Source organism: Caretta caretta, chromosome 9 (assembly GCF_965140235.1).
Source record: "Caretta caretta isolate rCarCar2 chromosome 9, rCarCar1.hap1, whole genome shotgun sequence".
In the NCBI taxonomy this organism is placed as follows: domain Eukaryota; kingdom Metazoa; phylum Chordata; order Testudines; family Cheloniidae; genus Caretta; species Caretta caretta.
The window spans coordinates 77,634,402-77,651,290 of record NC_134214.1 but is presented as its reverse complement, the minus strand read 5'-3'; the positions used below and the strand labels follow the sequence as shown (position 1 = coordinate 77,651,290).

At 44.1% G+C, this 16,889-nt stretch overlaps 1 protein-coding gene across 2 annotated transcripts in view; it reads left to right on the top strand.

The window, feature by feature from the left end:
* The window catches only part of NALF2 (NALCN channel auxiliary factor 2), an 87,171-nt gene extending 74,092 nt beyond the window's left edge, over window positions 1-13,079 (top strand). For both annotated transcript variants that reach the window (XM_048864611.2, XM_075132462.1), the window contains exon 3: window positions 246-13,079. In XM_048864611.2, coding sequence (XP_048720568.2) covers window positions 246-652 — 407 coding nt within the window. In that variant the 3' untranslated portion in view covers window positions 653-13,079. The remainder of the gene's footprint in view (window positions 1-245) is intronic.
* The last annotated feature ends 3,810 nt before the right edge of the window (window positions 13,080-16,889 follow it).

Sequence of the window (16,889 nt, the reverse complement as noted above, 5' to 3'; positions counted from 1 at the left end):
ATGGTTGCTTTTTCTCTGGGGGAATGTGGCCTAGGGTCTTAGTCCCAGAGAAAATCTGCCAGATGAAGGTGCTCAGGGTCCCAGTCCTTAGGCTGAAAGTTGTCCAGGAGCAGGCAGCCAACCAGAATGGAAACCCTTTTTTCCTACTGCAAGTGGATTTTCTGGCAGGCCCTATGGCTTTACTCTCTATTGCACTTCCCCTGCACGTTCACTGATTCTCACCATCTGTTGTTATGTTTTGCCAGGGTTGCTAGAGAACCAATTATCCAATGAGGAAGCAAAGTGCTGCGATGTGCAATGGGACTCTTGTGACCACCCACCAGACAGCAACTACAATGCGTCCCCCAAATCCACAGAGTCGGAGTCATTCCATTACCACCGTCATGACCCCCACCTTCATCACCACCAGCAGCATCACTATCACCTCTACCACCACCACCAGTACCACCAACCCCACCCACCATCTTTGCTGCCTGTCTCCGCAGGGTCTCGCCTCAGCAACAGCAAAATCAGACTGTGCGTCCTGGTCCTTATGCTTCTCCACACCATGGTGTCCTTCTCAAGCGTGCACAGCAGTGAGGGGACTGCCAGCAGGGGCCTGAGCTTGGAGGCCCTACCTGCTATGGATGAGAGCATAACAAGAGATGAGTGACCCAGAGGGGGAAGGAAACGTCCAAGCAGAATGCCGGCTCTTTTCCTGCCAAGGGGGGCACACGCTATTCCTCCAATGGGAGGCACAGGATTGGGGGTGATGCGCACACACACACCCCTACCTACACCCCAAGAGCTGCTCGCCACGGGGCATCCCCGTGATGAAGAGTCTTTAATGCGCACAGGGCTGCAGGACTCAGCTTTGAGAAGGGTTCAGTTATCAACAGCCTTTCAGCTGTGTGCATCCTGCCTGGTAGAGGCTCTGGGAGCTAGCGCAAAGAGGTATAGAAAAAGGGAGGGGGGCTGGGATGGGAGAGGGTCCCTTTGAAACAGTTCTCCCCATGGAAATGCCACTGCTCTCCCTGCCACCTATGAGGTATCTCATGTGGTGCCCCTATTTTTTCTACCAACTGGATAATTCAGTGCAATGGGTTCAAGAAACTGGTTTATCCATTATTCCTTTTTTCCCCTCAGTCTTTAAACTTCACCCATGTATATCGCCAAAGCTGCTAGGTGGCATATACAGCAACTCAAACACCCCGAGCTAACTTCTCAGCAAACCTCTCCCTGCTGAGGGACAGTCTTGGGTCCTTAGTGTGACCTGGTGACCCCTCAGTCTGGGTAGCCCTGGTGTTAGGCTCACTCTCTTGCCAACAGACAAGATCCATTTCTAAGGCTAAGTTGTTGGGGTGGAAGATGTATTACCTGGCATTGTGTGTGCCATTTGGGGTTGTGTTTCTTACCTCAGTCAGCCCTTCCTTATCTGTGCCACTCTTGTCCTTCGATACACTGAACATAAAGAACATCCCCTGTGGGTGTTGGCAGTGAGTAGAGAGATGGCTGTAGTACAGGATGGAACAGGAAATTATATTCCCAGAGTTCTTAACACTTCACTCTTCAATGTGTCCTCAGAATTTCCTTAAACTCCTGTACTTTGTTTTCTCCAACAGCATGTTTGAGTTTGGAGAGGGCAGCACTTAGGGCAACAAGAATCTGCAGGGGCAGAGCTGACTGCACTAGTTTGCAGTGGGGCCAAGGATGGTAACAAATGGATAAAAAGCCCCAAATTGCACCCTTTAAAGTTGCCACGTTACAAACTCTTACAGCATGTGGGAAGAGGACTGGAGAAATCCAGCCCATAGGGAAATAGTTTCCCAAATAAAATGCCACCAGCTAACAAAGCACAGGTGTGGAAGAGAGGTTTCATGTGCACTATGTCCATTACTGATCATACAGCTCCTGGAAGTCCTGCTGGAACAGCCACACTTAGCCTGGCAAGACATTGATTGGCAACGCTTAGATTGTCCAAACACAGTCATACACTGGAATTCAGCCCCATCCAGACATAGGATCCCACCTCTAACTCTGACATTTCAAATTCTCCATCCCAAGGACTGAGATTTATACTCGTAGGCAATGTTGCAATTTGAGGTATGTAGCACTCTTTTCTTCCCCCCCCCCCCCATGTCCCTTTATAGCTGATATTTCCTCCTGCAGAGCCCACATTCAGGGTGATTTCTCTCATACTCACAGTGATGTTACTGTACTGGGCTGATGAGATCACTAGGAGGAGCAAATGACATTTTAGGAAGGAATGCTTGGGGGCCTGGCTGGAAACAAAGACAAAAGAATCAGGAATGAGAGAAGAGTTGAGGATCAAATATTAGTGAGGACAAATTTCACTTTGGAGGGGTAAGGCAAGATGAACTTGTTGCCCAACATCAGTATGAAGTGAAGCACAAGGAGACAGAAAAGCATGTTGTGTACAGTTAGATGCTCTCCCTCTCTCCAGGTCACAGTGTCCGGGAGCATTTATTATTCATCTTGAATGGCTCATTTAGGGAAAAATTAAGATTTAGATCCCACCACCTGAGACAGCATGTTCAGTGGCCGAGTGGTTGTAACTAGGGGTCAGGCAAACCAACTGAAATCAGAATTAGACTGGTTATTCTGTCAAATCTCAAACCAAACCCAGACCTGTCTGAAGGGCAAAGAAATTTCTTTAAGTTCAGGATTTATAATACTTTTGTATTTCCTGGCTTCTGTTGAATTGAAGCAGAAATAACCAAAACACCATGAGAAAAGCTACTTCCTGCCTGGCTGGAAGAAGGAAGTACCAGAAATCTCATGGGAAAGCTGGGACATTTCCAGCCCATTTCCAGACCAAAGAGGATCGGAAAAGCAGCTGAATGTTTGGATTCTTATTTGACTTGAACCTCAGAATTTTTGGATGATGTTTACATGTTGTTATTTCCCATGCACTACCAAAGTCACGAACGCATAAAGCCTGTGAACACCATTCTCATAGCGCCAAACCGACCCATTGGCTATCAGGCTAACACTGTGTAATAATGTTAATACAACTAGTTTCCAGAGCAGATCCTGGGGACACTTCTTAAGACAAATCCTGTTGCTGTTTGCACCCACTGTGGCTAGGACAGACCTTGTGTGAACATTCACAACAGCTACCATGTATTTGCAGTTTGGTTCACTCTGATCTAAGAACAGGTATGTGCAACAGTTTAGCAAACATGAATCAGACTTTTTTGATCTTGGGAGTTTTTTGCCTTGAAACCAGCCTTTAAAACCAGCCTTTGTGATAGCTATGATGACTTGACCAGATGACGAGGCCAAAGGAACATGCACAAGCATGTTTCTGTATCAAGACAACAGACTCTGACTCATTTTTTAAGGAAACTAAACTTCACTAGTATTGTTAAGGTTTGAGTGGTCACCTAATTCGAAGTGTCTACTTCAGAGATAGGATGAGTACAGTCTTTAAACCAGGGGTGGGCAAACTTATTGGCCCAAGGGCCATATTTGGGAATAGAAATTGTATGGTGGGCCATGAAAGCTCACATAATTGGGAGGTGGTGAGGGCTCTGGTTAGGGGTGCAGGCTCTGAGGTGAGGCTGGGGATGAGGGGTTTGGGGTGCAGGAGGGTGCTCTGGACTGGGACCAAGGGGTTCGGAGGGCGGGAGGGGGATCAAGGCTGGGGCAGAGGGTTGGGGCACAAGGAGAGGCTCAAGGGTGCAGGCTCCAGGTGACGCTTACCTCAAGCGGCTCCCGGAAGCAGCAGCATGTCCCTTCTCTGGCTCCTATGTGGAGGCGCAGCCAGGTGGCTCTGCATGCTGCCCTGTCCACAGGCACCGCCCCTGCAGCTCCCATTGGCTGTGGTTCCCAGACAATGGGAGCTGTGGGGGTGGTGCTTGGGGTGGGGGCAGCATGCAGAGCAGAGCCCCCTGGCTGCCCCTATGCTTAGGAGCCGGAGAGGAGCCATGCCACTGCTTCTGGGAGCCGTGTGGAGCGGTCCCCGACCCTGCTCCCTGGCTAGAATACCAGAGCAGGACAAGCCCCAGAACCTGCTCCCCAGTGGGAGCTCGAGGGTGGATTAAAACGGCTGGTGGGCTGGATGCAGCCTGTGGGCTGTAGTTTGCTTACCTCTGCTTTAAACAATACAATAGGATGGAGAAGAGCAGACCAGTTTGCACATCAGCACATGATCCTGTGTCACCAGACTTGTTCAATGTCTGGTCTGATTCTGTTTAGGTCAGACACCAAGCGGAAAACTCCAAGTACTGCTCAGCCAGAGGTGGGCATAGTGGCCTGTTTCTAATTTTTTTTTTCATGTCATTTCTGCTTTCTGTGAATGCTAGGTAATCCCATAAAGATTGTGGGCCTGAATCTCATTTACATGAAGGCAATCTAAAGGGACCATAAAATGGGTGTAAATGTAATTATGCCTACTTTAAGGCCCCTTTACTTTGCCAGGGCCTTTTATACTGCCAGGACAGTGTAAAGAGTCCTTACGGTAAATGAGAATCAGGCCCTACATGTGCCATATGATAACGGGAAGCCACATACTGATATAAGGACATTTTGTGTAGGTCTGTATTATGTGACTTGTTTACAGTCCCCCAAATCTGGGGGTACACAACCTGTCAGAGCCTGAATCTGAAGAAAAGAGAGAATCTGCCACGGAAGTTGCCTACATTTTCAGGACAGGCCTTTATCCACCAGTTCACCGCTCAGGGCCAAATGTAGAAATGCTGTCTGACTGAACTAAAATAGAATAGATAGGGTTTTGTGGACATGGAATGGGGCTAGAGAAGGTTGAGTAGGGTTTTGTTGGAATATACTATGTGCCTCAAGACATTTTCTGACCTTAATCAATACAATATGAATTGATGAGCTGCACCTCTTTTACAAAGTACCTTGGCACCTGTTTCAGGATTGTCATGGTTTGTGACCTAGATCAAGCCACTGTCCTGTCTCCATTTGATTTATGCCTTCTATCCACCATCCACTGTAATTGGCCTGAGACCACTTTCTAGTTTCCAGATAACATAGTTACTGTGAGAAATGCCACTGCGCCCCTTGATTGTAATAACATCTTGTTGGCATAGAATGCAGATGCATTCCTGTTTGGTCCTTGATGACCAATGCTAAATCAGAGCAGAGTTTGGCAAAAATACCCCCTTCTTAAGGAGAGAGGGGTGACCACATAGCAATGTGAGCAAATAGAGTTCAACCCTCTCATTCTTTCACCTTTAGTACACAAAATATGCTCCAAATGCTCCTTATTTACTTGGTAAGTGCTGATAGTTTGCTTGCCTGGATTGGGCAGGTCACTTACTAAATCCCAGCAAGTGATTTAAGAACAGTGGGAACGGAAGGGTGCTAAGCCATTTTCAAAATCTAGGTCCAATTGTAGGTGTTGAGGCTTTCAACAAACCTCGCCATAAGTGTAATTAGTAAGAAACCTACAGGAGCATGTAACTACCATGTAATTGCACTATTTCAATCAAGTGAATGCTAGGCAGTTACACAGTAATTAAAGAGGCCTCGCAGCATAGTTATGCCATGGAATTAAAATGAGATCCAAATGACGTTTCAGGTTACAGTCTCCCATAAGATTCACAAATAAAAGTCTGCTGTTGCACCAACAGTAAGGCCATCCCATCTGCCCGGCATGAGGGAAATTCAGGGAAGCCTGGTGCTGGGTTTCCATTGGCCTGGCAGGTTCAGGACTGTCCCCTGATTATGCTGTTTTGTGCTAGTGCTTTCTCTCTGCCCCTGAACATGCTTGGTATCAAGAGTGATTGGGGGGAAAGAGCTGTATCTTCACAGAAACAAGCTTTTGAAAAGAGTTATTTTCTCTAACAAGTCCAGGCTGTTGTCAGTAAGTTCTGTGGTTTTAGTGCACCATATGCTGTATTCAACACTTTGCCAGTCTAGTGAAATGAATCCAGGCTGTGCTGTTCTCAGAACAGGACTGAGCAGCTGGAAGCCATGTTTATTACGCTTCATCATTATAAGGGTGTCTGATAAAATCCTCTTTCTGGTCTGACTGTGACATTATACTCATAATAAACCTCTGTCTATGCTAGCCCTCTCTCTGATACACAGTGGGATGCTCCCCTTTACTTAGACTGTAACCCTGCCTCAATAAAGCCTATTTACATTGCTTACATTATAACAGTGTTTCTCACTAGTCCTGGTACTATTTAGCATGTGAGATAAGGAAAGAGGAGAGAGTATGAGCCTCTCTGCAGAATGCATGCACAAACATATATGCCACACACAACTGAATAGGGGCTCCAAGGCTGAGATACCTCTCTGGAGCAGATTTCAGCACAGCCAGATGTGTGTTTAGAAAACACTGATCCCAAATGAACTTATCTTACTATGAATTCAAAATCAAGGTGCTACTTACTTTCCCTTCCAGTTCAGTGACTTGGATTCTCCTCTCTGGAGAGAAAAGGAGTACTTGTGGCACCTTAGAGACTAACAAATTTATTTGAGCATAAGCTTTCGTGAGCTATAGCTCACTTCATTGGATTCATGCAGTGGAAAATACAGTGGGGAGATTTTATATACACAGAGAACATGAAACAAGGGGTGTTACCATACACACTGTAAAGAGAGTGATCAGGTAAGGTGAGCTATTACCAGCAGGAGAGAGAAAAAAAAAAAAACCTTTTGTAGTGATAATCAAGATGGGCCATTTCCAGCAGTTGACAAGAATGTGTGAGGAACGGTGGGGGGCGGGGGGGGGCGGGGGGGGAAATAAACTTGGGGAAATAGTTTTACTTTGTGTAATGACCCATCCACTCCCAGTCTTTATTCAAGCCGAAGTTAATGGTGTCCAGTTTGCAAATTAATTCCAATTCAACAGTCTCTCATTGGAGTCTGTTTTTGAAGGGTTTTTTGTTGAAGAATTGCCACTTTTAGGTCTGTAATCAAGCGACCAGAGAGATTGAAGTGTTCTCCGACTCGTTTTTGAATGTTATAGTTCTTGACGTCTGATTTGTGTCCATTTATTCTTTTACATAGAGACTGTCCAGTTTGTCCAATGTACATGACAGAGGGGCATTGCTGGCACATGATGGCATATATCACATTGGTGGATGTGCAGGTGAACGAGCCTCTGATAGTGTGGCTGATGTGATTAGGCCCTGTGATGGTGTCCCCTGAATAGATATGTGGACATGGTTGGCAACGGGCTTTGTTGCAAGGATAGGTTCCTGGGTTAGTGTTTTTGTTGTGTGGTGTGTGGTTGCTGGTGAGTATTTGCTTCAGGTTGGGGGGCTGTCTGTAGGCAAGGACTGGACTGTCTCCCAAGATCTGTGAGAGTGATGGGTCGTCCTTCAGGATAAGTTGTAGATCCTTGATGATGCGCTGGAGAGATTTTAGTTGGGGGCTGAAGGTGATGGCTAGTGGCCTTCTGTTATTTTCTTTGTTGGGCCTGTCCTGTAGTAGGTAACTTCTGGGTACTCTTCTGGTTCTGTCAATCTGCTTCTTCACTTCAGCAGGTGGGTATTGTAGTTGTAAGAACACTTGATAGAGATCTTGTAGGTGTTTGTCTCTGTCTGAGGGGTTGGAGCAAATGCGGTTGTATCGTAGAGCTTGGCTGTAGACAATGGATCGTGTGGTGTGGTCTGGATGAAAGCTGGAGGTATGCAGGTAAGTATAGCAGTCAGTAGGTTTCTGGTTTTGGGTGGTGTTTATGTGACCATCACTTATTAGCACTGTAGTGTCGAGGAAGTGGCTCTCTTGTGTGCACTGGTCCAGGCTGAGGTTGATGGTGGGATGGAAATTGTTGAAATCATGGTGGAATTCCTCAAGGGCTTCTTTTCCATGGGTCCAGATGATGAAGATGTCATCAGTGTAGCGCAAGTAGAGTAGGGGCATTAGGGGACGAGAGCTGAGGAAGCGTTGTTCTAAGTCAGCCATAAAAATGTTGGCATACTGTGGGGCCATGTGGGTACCCATACCAGTGCCGCTGATTTGAAGGTATACGTTGTCCCCAAATGTGAAATAGTTATGGGTGAGGACAAACTCACAAAGTTCAGCCACCAGGTTTGCTGTGACATTATCGGGGATACTGTTCCTGAGAGAGACTCCATGCATTGGTGTGGACACGTAAAATCAAATGTTCCCCACAATGCAAACTGAGTTCTGCTCCATTGAGAGAAAGAACCTGTTCCCACAGCAGTAGCTCCTTATAGACATTGTGATGCATGCAAAGTGTTACCCTTCCCCTATAGGGTCTGTCTGTCTGTCTGAGTCAATGTGTGGATCTGATGGGGCAGAGTTAGCCAGGATTCTCTTACTTTCCCACAGGACACATAAACCTCGTGAATATTTATTCACACACTTTGCCACCATATCATTTGACATTATTGACAAGTTCTACTCAGGAGAAGCCCACGGCCTGAATTAGGGAGAGCAGCAGATCAGGACTCAGGTGCACTGGTAAAATTGTGAAAGGAAAGCTAGTGAAACAGCTGCCCATTTTCTATCTGGATCTAGCTGGGGTATTTGTTTGGGGCTTTGCACTTAAAATAAAGTGCAAATTCTATAAAATTATTTAAAAATAATCAAAGAAAAATCTGAAAAAAGGCTTTGTTTCCTCTGACAGATATGACTCATTAGCTGAACCTCTTTCCTGTGAAAATATGGATACCCTGCAGCCCCACATGAAGGATTCCCAGGCAGTCTCTTCTTCATCCAGGCACTGGATTAGAGAAAATATTTTGAAAGAGTTCAGAGGAACAGCCGTGTTAGTCTGTATTCGCAAAAAGAAAAGGAGTACTTGTGGCACCTTAGAGACTAACCAATTTATTTGAGCATAAGCTTTCGTGAGCATCTGATGAAGTGAGGTGTAGCTCACGAAAGCTTATGCTCAAATAAATTGGTTAGTCTCTAAGGTGCCACAAGTACTCCTTTTCTTTTTGAAAGAGTCTGATAACTAAAGCAGAACACATCAAGTAACTTGGTAACACTCAGAAAACACCTTGAAGTGGTTTATTGAACATATTTTTGCTCTGCTTTGGTGGAAGATGTTAGGGCAGCTCAGTCACTGCCCAGCAGCACCCCAGATAATATTTGGAAGGAGGCAGTTCCCTTTGCCCCATCTTAAACAAAACTTCACTCATGGTAGCTACCACTTCGGTTACTGCTAGTTTACAAACATGACACCTGATTAGCAGTACAGTGGCACCTTCCATTTCTAAACATTCCCTCACTTTTTCTCACCATCATGGTTTTCTTGTGCGGCACTTGAAATTAAGGGTGATGATTGTGGAACATTCCATGATGACTTCTGTTAGGGAGGGTTGCTAGTTTGTGTTCAGACTTTATTGCTATGCTTTTTAGAATAGTCTCTGCCCAGAACACCTTACAGTGGCTTGTAACAAAGGAAAATATTATGCCTAGCCACCACATCTGTATATTTACCGTAAAGAAATTTAATTATGGGTGATAGCAGTAGAGTTCTACAGAAATTTAGTAGGATTTTATGGAACTCACTGTAAAAAATGATATAATTTAATAGAAGATCGAATCCTTTCTATAGACTGTTGGAACCATCCTAAAGAATTCTAATAACAGGGACAGAATTCTCTATTAAATTATTTTCCAGTTGGGTTAGGAAGGACAGTCTCCAATATTTAGCCAAAATGTTACAATCTTTTCATGCTGATCTTTCCAACAAATTAATTCTAATGCATTTCAGTGGGATGATAGAGTTGTCTAGCAATGGGAAGGTAAGGATCTCTATTTTTCCTTTCAAATGGTCCCTATTTACAGCCTTCAGATATTGGCATATGTGTGTAAGGATTGTGCAGATCCTTCCTTTCCATGTCAGTGTTGCTTTGCTCTACATTTCAGAGGTGCAGTAGCTTATTGGCAGCTCATTAAGGTTTTTCTCAGACCTGTGTTACTCCTTAGATAGTGCTTTGGTTGGGTGACTATTGCCATTTACTTACAGTATGGTAGGGGAATGTAGAGGACAGTACAGGCCTTGTATACTGGCTCAATTAAAAAGACAGGAGAGCTCAGATACACAACTCTGTATGAGCAGGGCCCATCTCAAAAATGTAAATTGTTTGTTCATTTAGGAGTTTTTATTTTGGTGGATTAAAATTGAAAGGTTTTGTGGAAAGTATATTTTAAGGAGGGATTGGAGCAGAAAGACAGAAGTCACTTGACACAGGAGAAGTGGGATAAATGGTATCTCCTCAGTTGTATGGATAATTGTAGACACCATCTTTCTGATTTTATTTAATCTTTCATTGGAAGAACCTGATACAAATTGTGTGGCTGTCAGACAGGAGCGATAATGCTGTGGTACACTTGGGGCCTGACTCTCCATTCACTCATACCGCTTTTACCCTGGTGTATCTGCATGGACAGTACTGGAGCTACTCCTGATTTACACTGGTGTGAGCAGGTAGAGAATAAGGTCCATGGGCTATATAGTTTGTCTCCAGAGTTCTTACAAGAACCCTGAAATCCTTGAATATTTTCACCATTCTTATAGCTCCAACCCAAGAGTTCTGTCATCCCTAGCCAAGAAGTAGCAGTGTAAAGCTGAGGAAGCCCACCACTGACCCTTCTTTCCGAGGACTGACTGGAGAAGCATTATAAAAACTGGACTTACTTTGCACTCTGAGGACTTGCAATTAGATGAGTCTCAAGTGTATTTACCAGCACCTGCTTGGACCTCTTTTGGCGAGCAGTCCTCCAGGCTCTCTAGCCAGTTTCCCCCTTAGGTAGGTTTCACATCACAGCCATACACCATCCTTCTAGCTGGGGAAGGCTGGACAAAAGTGAATGAGGGGGTCTCATAATAACCCATTGGCCTGGTTAGTGTGGAACCTGAACTCAGATCCTCTGTGCTGCCCCTAGACTGTCAAGCTATCCCTGGTGTAATTCTTAAGGAGACAGCACTTCCTCCAGCCTTTCAGGTCTCCCTTCTATGATGAAGGGAGGTAAACATTGGGGTCATGTACAATGTATAAATCATTTTCAAATAGGGACATTTTAAAATATCTTTGATTCCTTTTAAATGTTGCTGGAATTTTAATTTCTTCAGTTTTAGATTTCTAACCTATCCCCAGCAGACATGCCCCGAGCACATGGACATGATTTATAAGCCACGTGCAGAACTCACTGACCAAGGACACCCACCAGTAGTCTCCCTCAGAAGAAAGTTGACACATTTTGGTATACATTTCTTTGGTATGTTTTAAAGTTCTCCTCATATAAAATAAAGAAAGTATTCCATATGCTTCCCAGAGAGGAACCCAATGGGTACAGCCTAATGATCTGATTCCCAGCAAGCGTAAGTGAAACTCTCCTCATCTCTCAGTGAACAAGGCAGCAGCAACTGCTTATGGGCAAATTCTGAAACCTGTCACACGATGGTGTTTTCCAGAACTTTGTAGATACATTTCCCTCCTATTCTGAGACTTTTAGGTGTTGCTGCTTTTTTTGCTAGACTTATCGGCTAACCTGATGTGGCACAACCCATCCTAAGGAACCAAATATCTAGACTCCAAATCCCTCCCATAGGGCACAAACACCTAACCAGGTATCTTCTTCAAGCACCTGATGGAACCCAACCTGTAAAGAACTTCTGAGTTTCATTCAATATGCAGCCATCAGTTCTCGTGACCTTCACCCAAATCTCAATGCAGGGCAATGGTGGCACTACTCACTGGGCTCCTAGTCCATTGGCTAGAGACAGACTGGATGACTGAATAAGATTTTCTCCTGCTAGAGTACATGTTCTGTATGTCTGAGTTATTAAATATTTAATTAAAACATCATCTATCCCAATTCTTTGAAGTTCCAAGTACAGCAGGTCAGCAGCAAAACTGAGTCTGAGTTTTCTGTTTTACAGTGATTATGTTCATTTAATCCAAGATAACCTACTTGGGGAATTGCTTCTGTGCATTCTTGACTGAGAAGTGTGTAACTGTGATGCTTTCACCTTCAAGGAGGCATCACTTACGCTCCCAAAACCTGACATCATGCTGACTGCCCCCAACCACTCTACTAAACAATCTCTGATTTTGTTTTCCAAATTAAAATCAATCCAACACCTTCTAACTCCATCCACTCACATACTACAGAGAGGGGCAGCCTTTTAAAAACCAGAGATTCCCTCACACACTCAGAGGAGTTTAAAAGGGGAGAGAAACTAAACACACTGTTCCAGTGGATAAACCACAAAGCTGGTGTCTTGGAAGTGGGAAGAGCAGGCATCATGTTTTTCAATAAATTTTTTTAAGGGGTGGGATGGTGAAAATCTAATATGGATCCTGAGGAAGACATTTCTTATACAATCATCCTGACTCTTCCATCTCAAGCACAGGAGATGCTGTTTCTGCAGCTACAGCTCATGCACCACACATGTCCTCTCCAACCCTTTGCTGACAACTGGGGCCAAGCACTGGAGAGCATAGCTCTGGGAGAATCACATGAAGTGGGGCAAGAGAATGTCAGTGGGAATCGAGTAAGCCCCAGTGGGATGAACTTGTGTGTATGTGAAAAAGGTTGGTTGTGACCAAACCCTTCTCAAGTGCTTGTGAAATATTGGTGGTTACTGAGTGCAGACCTGCAATAGGTCCTTTTACAGTACATGGTGGCGAGGTGAAAAAAAAAAAAACATACTGCTGAAGTAAAAATATTCTTTCTACTCCCCTCTGCCCAGTTTCTCTTTCTTTCCAGCTTTCTTTTCTCTCTGCCTTCTCCTTCCCCTTGCTTTCTCTAAACCCTGTTTTCCCCTTTTTCTATTTCTCTCTCTTCTCCCATCTGTCGTAAGAAAGTGACTGTGTCCTTTGAGGGGACAGTTTTCTTATGCCATTTTATACACTGTGCTTCATGTTTAGAACTTTTTTGCACTAGGTCCTATTACATTTATTTTCCAAGATGGTTTGACAAAAAACAAACAAAAAAAAATAAAAAACAAAACCATGCTATAATTCAGTTGTATTAAAAATATTATCCTACTACTCTCTGTGTTCAATAGTCTCTGTACCTGTAATGCTTTCAGTTCTGTTGTATTTTGGGGCAGAGGTTTTCTCTGCTCCTTGTTTAACCCAGTAAAGAAATAAAATGTTAAGAATTGATGATAACTTCCCCCTCACTTTCTCTGTGGCTTTATTTGGGACTACTAGGTTATATAATATGTCTTGTATTCTGCGGCGCTTAGCTGGGATTGTACCTTGTCAAGCCTTAGTGCCCAATTGGCCTCTTACCTCTAGGTGAATAACAGAGATTGTCCTGCAAACCACAGCAAAGAGATGCCACTGTTGATCAAATATAAATGTGGGAAAGTGATACAGCATGAATGAAGGGTCCAGTAGCTCTCATATGTCTGTCCTATTGGTGGTTTCCTACAGAATCCAATATCAAATGGAGACAGAGCAGGCAGAATAGAGGGACAATAACACTGTCCTATTGAATTTTTTGCAACCTTTCTTTTCTTTCTGCTCATCCCATTTTTTCAGTGGGTTTCACCTCAGGACAGCCAGAGGCAATGACAGACACCACAATTCCAACAAGGGATTTATATAAGAATAATGACTAAACCACTGAGGTTCACTGTGGCAACTGCCATGATTCTGATGCCCATCTGGAATTCATTGCATCTGGACTAAGAGTCCAGCATGCAGTGGGACTAGGACATGCAGCACCAAGTCAAGTACTTTATATGGGTACCCAAGAGGCTACATAATAAAACTCTGAAGGCTACATTTTGGCCATCCAGCACTAAGCTGAAATTTCTTGCTTTTTCTCTCAAAACTGTTAAAGAACGCAGAAGGGGAATGAGAGGGATAGAGAGAGAAAGGAGGAAAGTGAGATCAACAAACACTAAAGATGAATGGAGGAAAAAGACACCAATGTGTACCATAAGAAAAGGATAAAGAAGAAAGAATGGGTGGAGTGAAGTCAGGAACAGAAAATCCATTAAACAAAACCAGGGGAGATGGAATATGATGTATTCTATAAAATGTATGAAGGAGAAAACTGATTGCCAGGATAGTAAATACCAAATATGTTGTTTGATTTTGGACACAATAAAAAGAATGTATCACTCTGAGAACTGAAGTGGTGATTTTGTGGCCTCAGGCAAGGTGCATTCCCCCTCCTCTCCCTTGGTTAAAGCTAAAATCATTCCTGTCCATGACCCACAGAGATACTTCAGATTAATATATATTTTGCCTGTGAATGCCAGATTTCACCAAACAGTACAGTTTCAAAGAGTACACACAGAAGAAGAGATGCCTGAAGCCCCTCCCCACTAAGGGCTTTTGCCTCCAGCAAAATTGATAAAGGGCAAATTCTATGGTCCTTGGTTGAGCAAAACACGCAATGAAGGATGGCACAATTTGGCCCTAAGTATTTTGTAGGATATTCCAATGATATTGCCTAAGCTGCTGGTCCCTGCCAATCCAGGAGTACTCATTTTGCAACCCCACTGAATGGCAAATTAGTGGACATTAGAGAATTTATTGCTTTCTCCCATTTTCTGCCCAACTTACATCCTGTTTATATAATGAATTGGGCCCATTATATCTCAAATGAGAAGCAAATGAATTTCATTTCAGTTTTCCCACTCCTTATGCTAATGAATGAGTCCTCCTGAGGCCTAAACCTGACCTGGTTAGAATTGCCTCAGACTCTCTTATCTGGCAGTAATACCTACTCACCATCCTCCTATACACTTTCATCTCTCCATTCCTTTCCATCACACATTCAGTCCTTAAGCCAATATCACTATTCTGCTCTGCAACCTCAACATAATGCATTGTTTCAGGGTTGCGCAGATTGCTTGCCAACTGCCTGCTTTCTTGCTTCTTCCCACATGCACACACACATGTATGTATTTTCCTTCCCTGGGTGCCAAGCATGGCTGTCTACTCAAGACTGGCTCTCTCCTCAATAAGGCTGGCACCTGATTTTCATCTCTATAATATTCTGCCCCAGGGACCTATCTGCTGTGCAGAAGATTACACAAAAAATTCCCTTGGAAGAAGCCAATATGTTTCAAACACACTGTCTGGTCATCTCCCCATGCACATCTTCATGGTGTGGAGTCCAGGGGTAAATTAGGGATTTTTGAGGTATCCCATCTCTCAGGGAAGGTGCTTTTGATTATTCCCTGCTGGGATGACTCAAGATCAAGACGATCCAAGCAGCCTGAGGCTGGAACAATTCTGCTTATTGGTTTGGTAAGTTACTTGTTTTGCAGCAGGCAGGGTCCAAAGGTTATTAGATCTGCCTAGAGACAGAAATATTAAGCAATACAGTGAAATCCATTCAACTAAAGAACTGAGGGTAGAACCCTGACCAAAAGAAATTCAGCAGTGCTATCTGGGGTCAGCCTAAGCCATTAAATTTAAACAGCTCCACTCCCAGGTCCCAGCTACAACATGTGAATTGCTTTTCTTGTTCTGAAAGTTTGTATTAATTGTCTAGATGTTATTCTCCATATCACTTAAGACAACAGAAAAAAAGTGTAATGTTGCAGCCCTCTCTCCACCCTATGAGGCAGACCTGCTATCCAGATCCTCCCTCCTGTTTGACCTGTAATAAATTATGACTCTCCATTCACCAGTTGTTTATAGCGAGGTCCCTGACATTTTGTTTTTGCTGCTGGTATAATGGGCAAAGTGAAAACACAACTGGCCTGCCTGCTGCAGACTGAGGCCTACAAATCAAAGCAACTGCAAGGAGGGGCCAAGGCAATATGGAGAGCTCAGGTGGGATAATCTGAAGAAGCTCTTTCTGTTGAATTCTAGGGAGGGTTAGCGGTCCCAGGCATTTATTTCAGGGTTTAGAGCACAAGGATTGTAGTACTACACAGCTCCCCTTCCCAACTGAAACTGCTACTTCTAAACCTTGGGGGGAGCCAGTTAGAAATGACGAAGACAAGGGGAAGGACCAAGGTCCTCCAGTGCTTCAGGACACCTGCCATGAGAGGAAGCTGATCTTGTCAGGTAAATCTACCTTATCCCAACGATGATACCTGCTAAATGCCATGGCAGAAGAATCGTCATCCAAGATCACTGCTAAAGGGCAATAGCAATAATTATATAGCTCCCTGGTGTACATCTCAGCTTTCCACACAGCCCGGTTCTGTTTTGTTGGTGCCTTAGGGACAATAGTTGTAAAGACTCTTAAAGGTCTTAAGTTAAAAATGAAGACATATGGAGGTGCTCTTCATACCTTGGGAGGGGAAGGAGTCAGGGAGTGGGGACAGGTACTGGAAATGAAGGAGTTAGGGCAATGATGGGATACGAAAAGCCTCTAGGGGTGGGTCTGTTCTTCTAAGGTCAATTTGTCATATTTTGCTTGAGGTTTGTGGGTTTTATTTTTATAATGATCATCACAAATGAAAAATCTTAATTAGCAGGATGAGATAAGGAGTTTCACCCAATCTGACTGGAGCCTAATCTGCATGGCCTTTCCTGCAGTTTATTAGTAAAGGAAACCTGCTAGGACTTGGCACAGAGTGCTGGGAGTTACACTGGGACTAGGTACACAGATTCTATTTTGATGGGGGCTGGATAGATCCTGGAAGTAGTAGAGAGTCCAGATGTAGCCAAGCTCACAGCAAGGTAACAATTTGTAAATGCAAACATGGTGTTTTGGATTTATTAGCTTGGGTTGCAATCTGTTGTAGGGCTTGAGAATCTCTTTTAAAATATATAAATCCATTTCTGGGTTTCGGACACCATCAGATGCTTTAACTAAATCAGATGTTTGGGAGAGGAAAGAACATTTCACCTTACACGTGGCTCAGATTTCCTGGCAGGTTTTATGGATCAGATGTGATTCCAAGTAGACCAAGTTTACAGCTCTCTCTTGGAAAGCCCCATTCCCACAGAGTAACTGTTTTCATACTAGAGATTAGCACAGCTTGTTGCCCCACAGGGCAG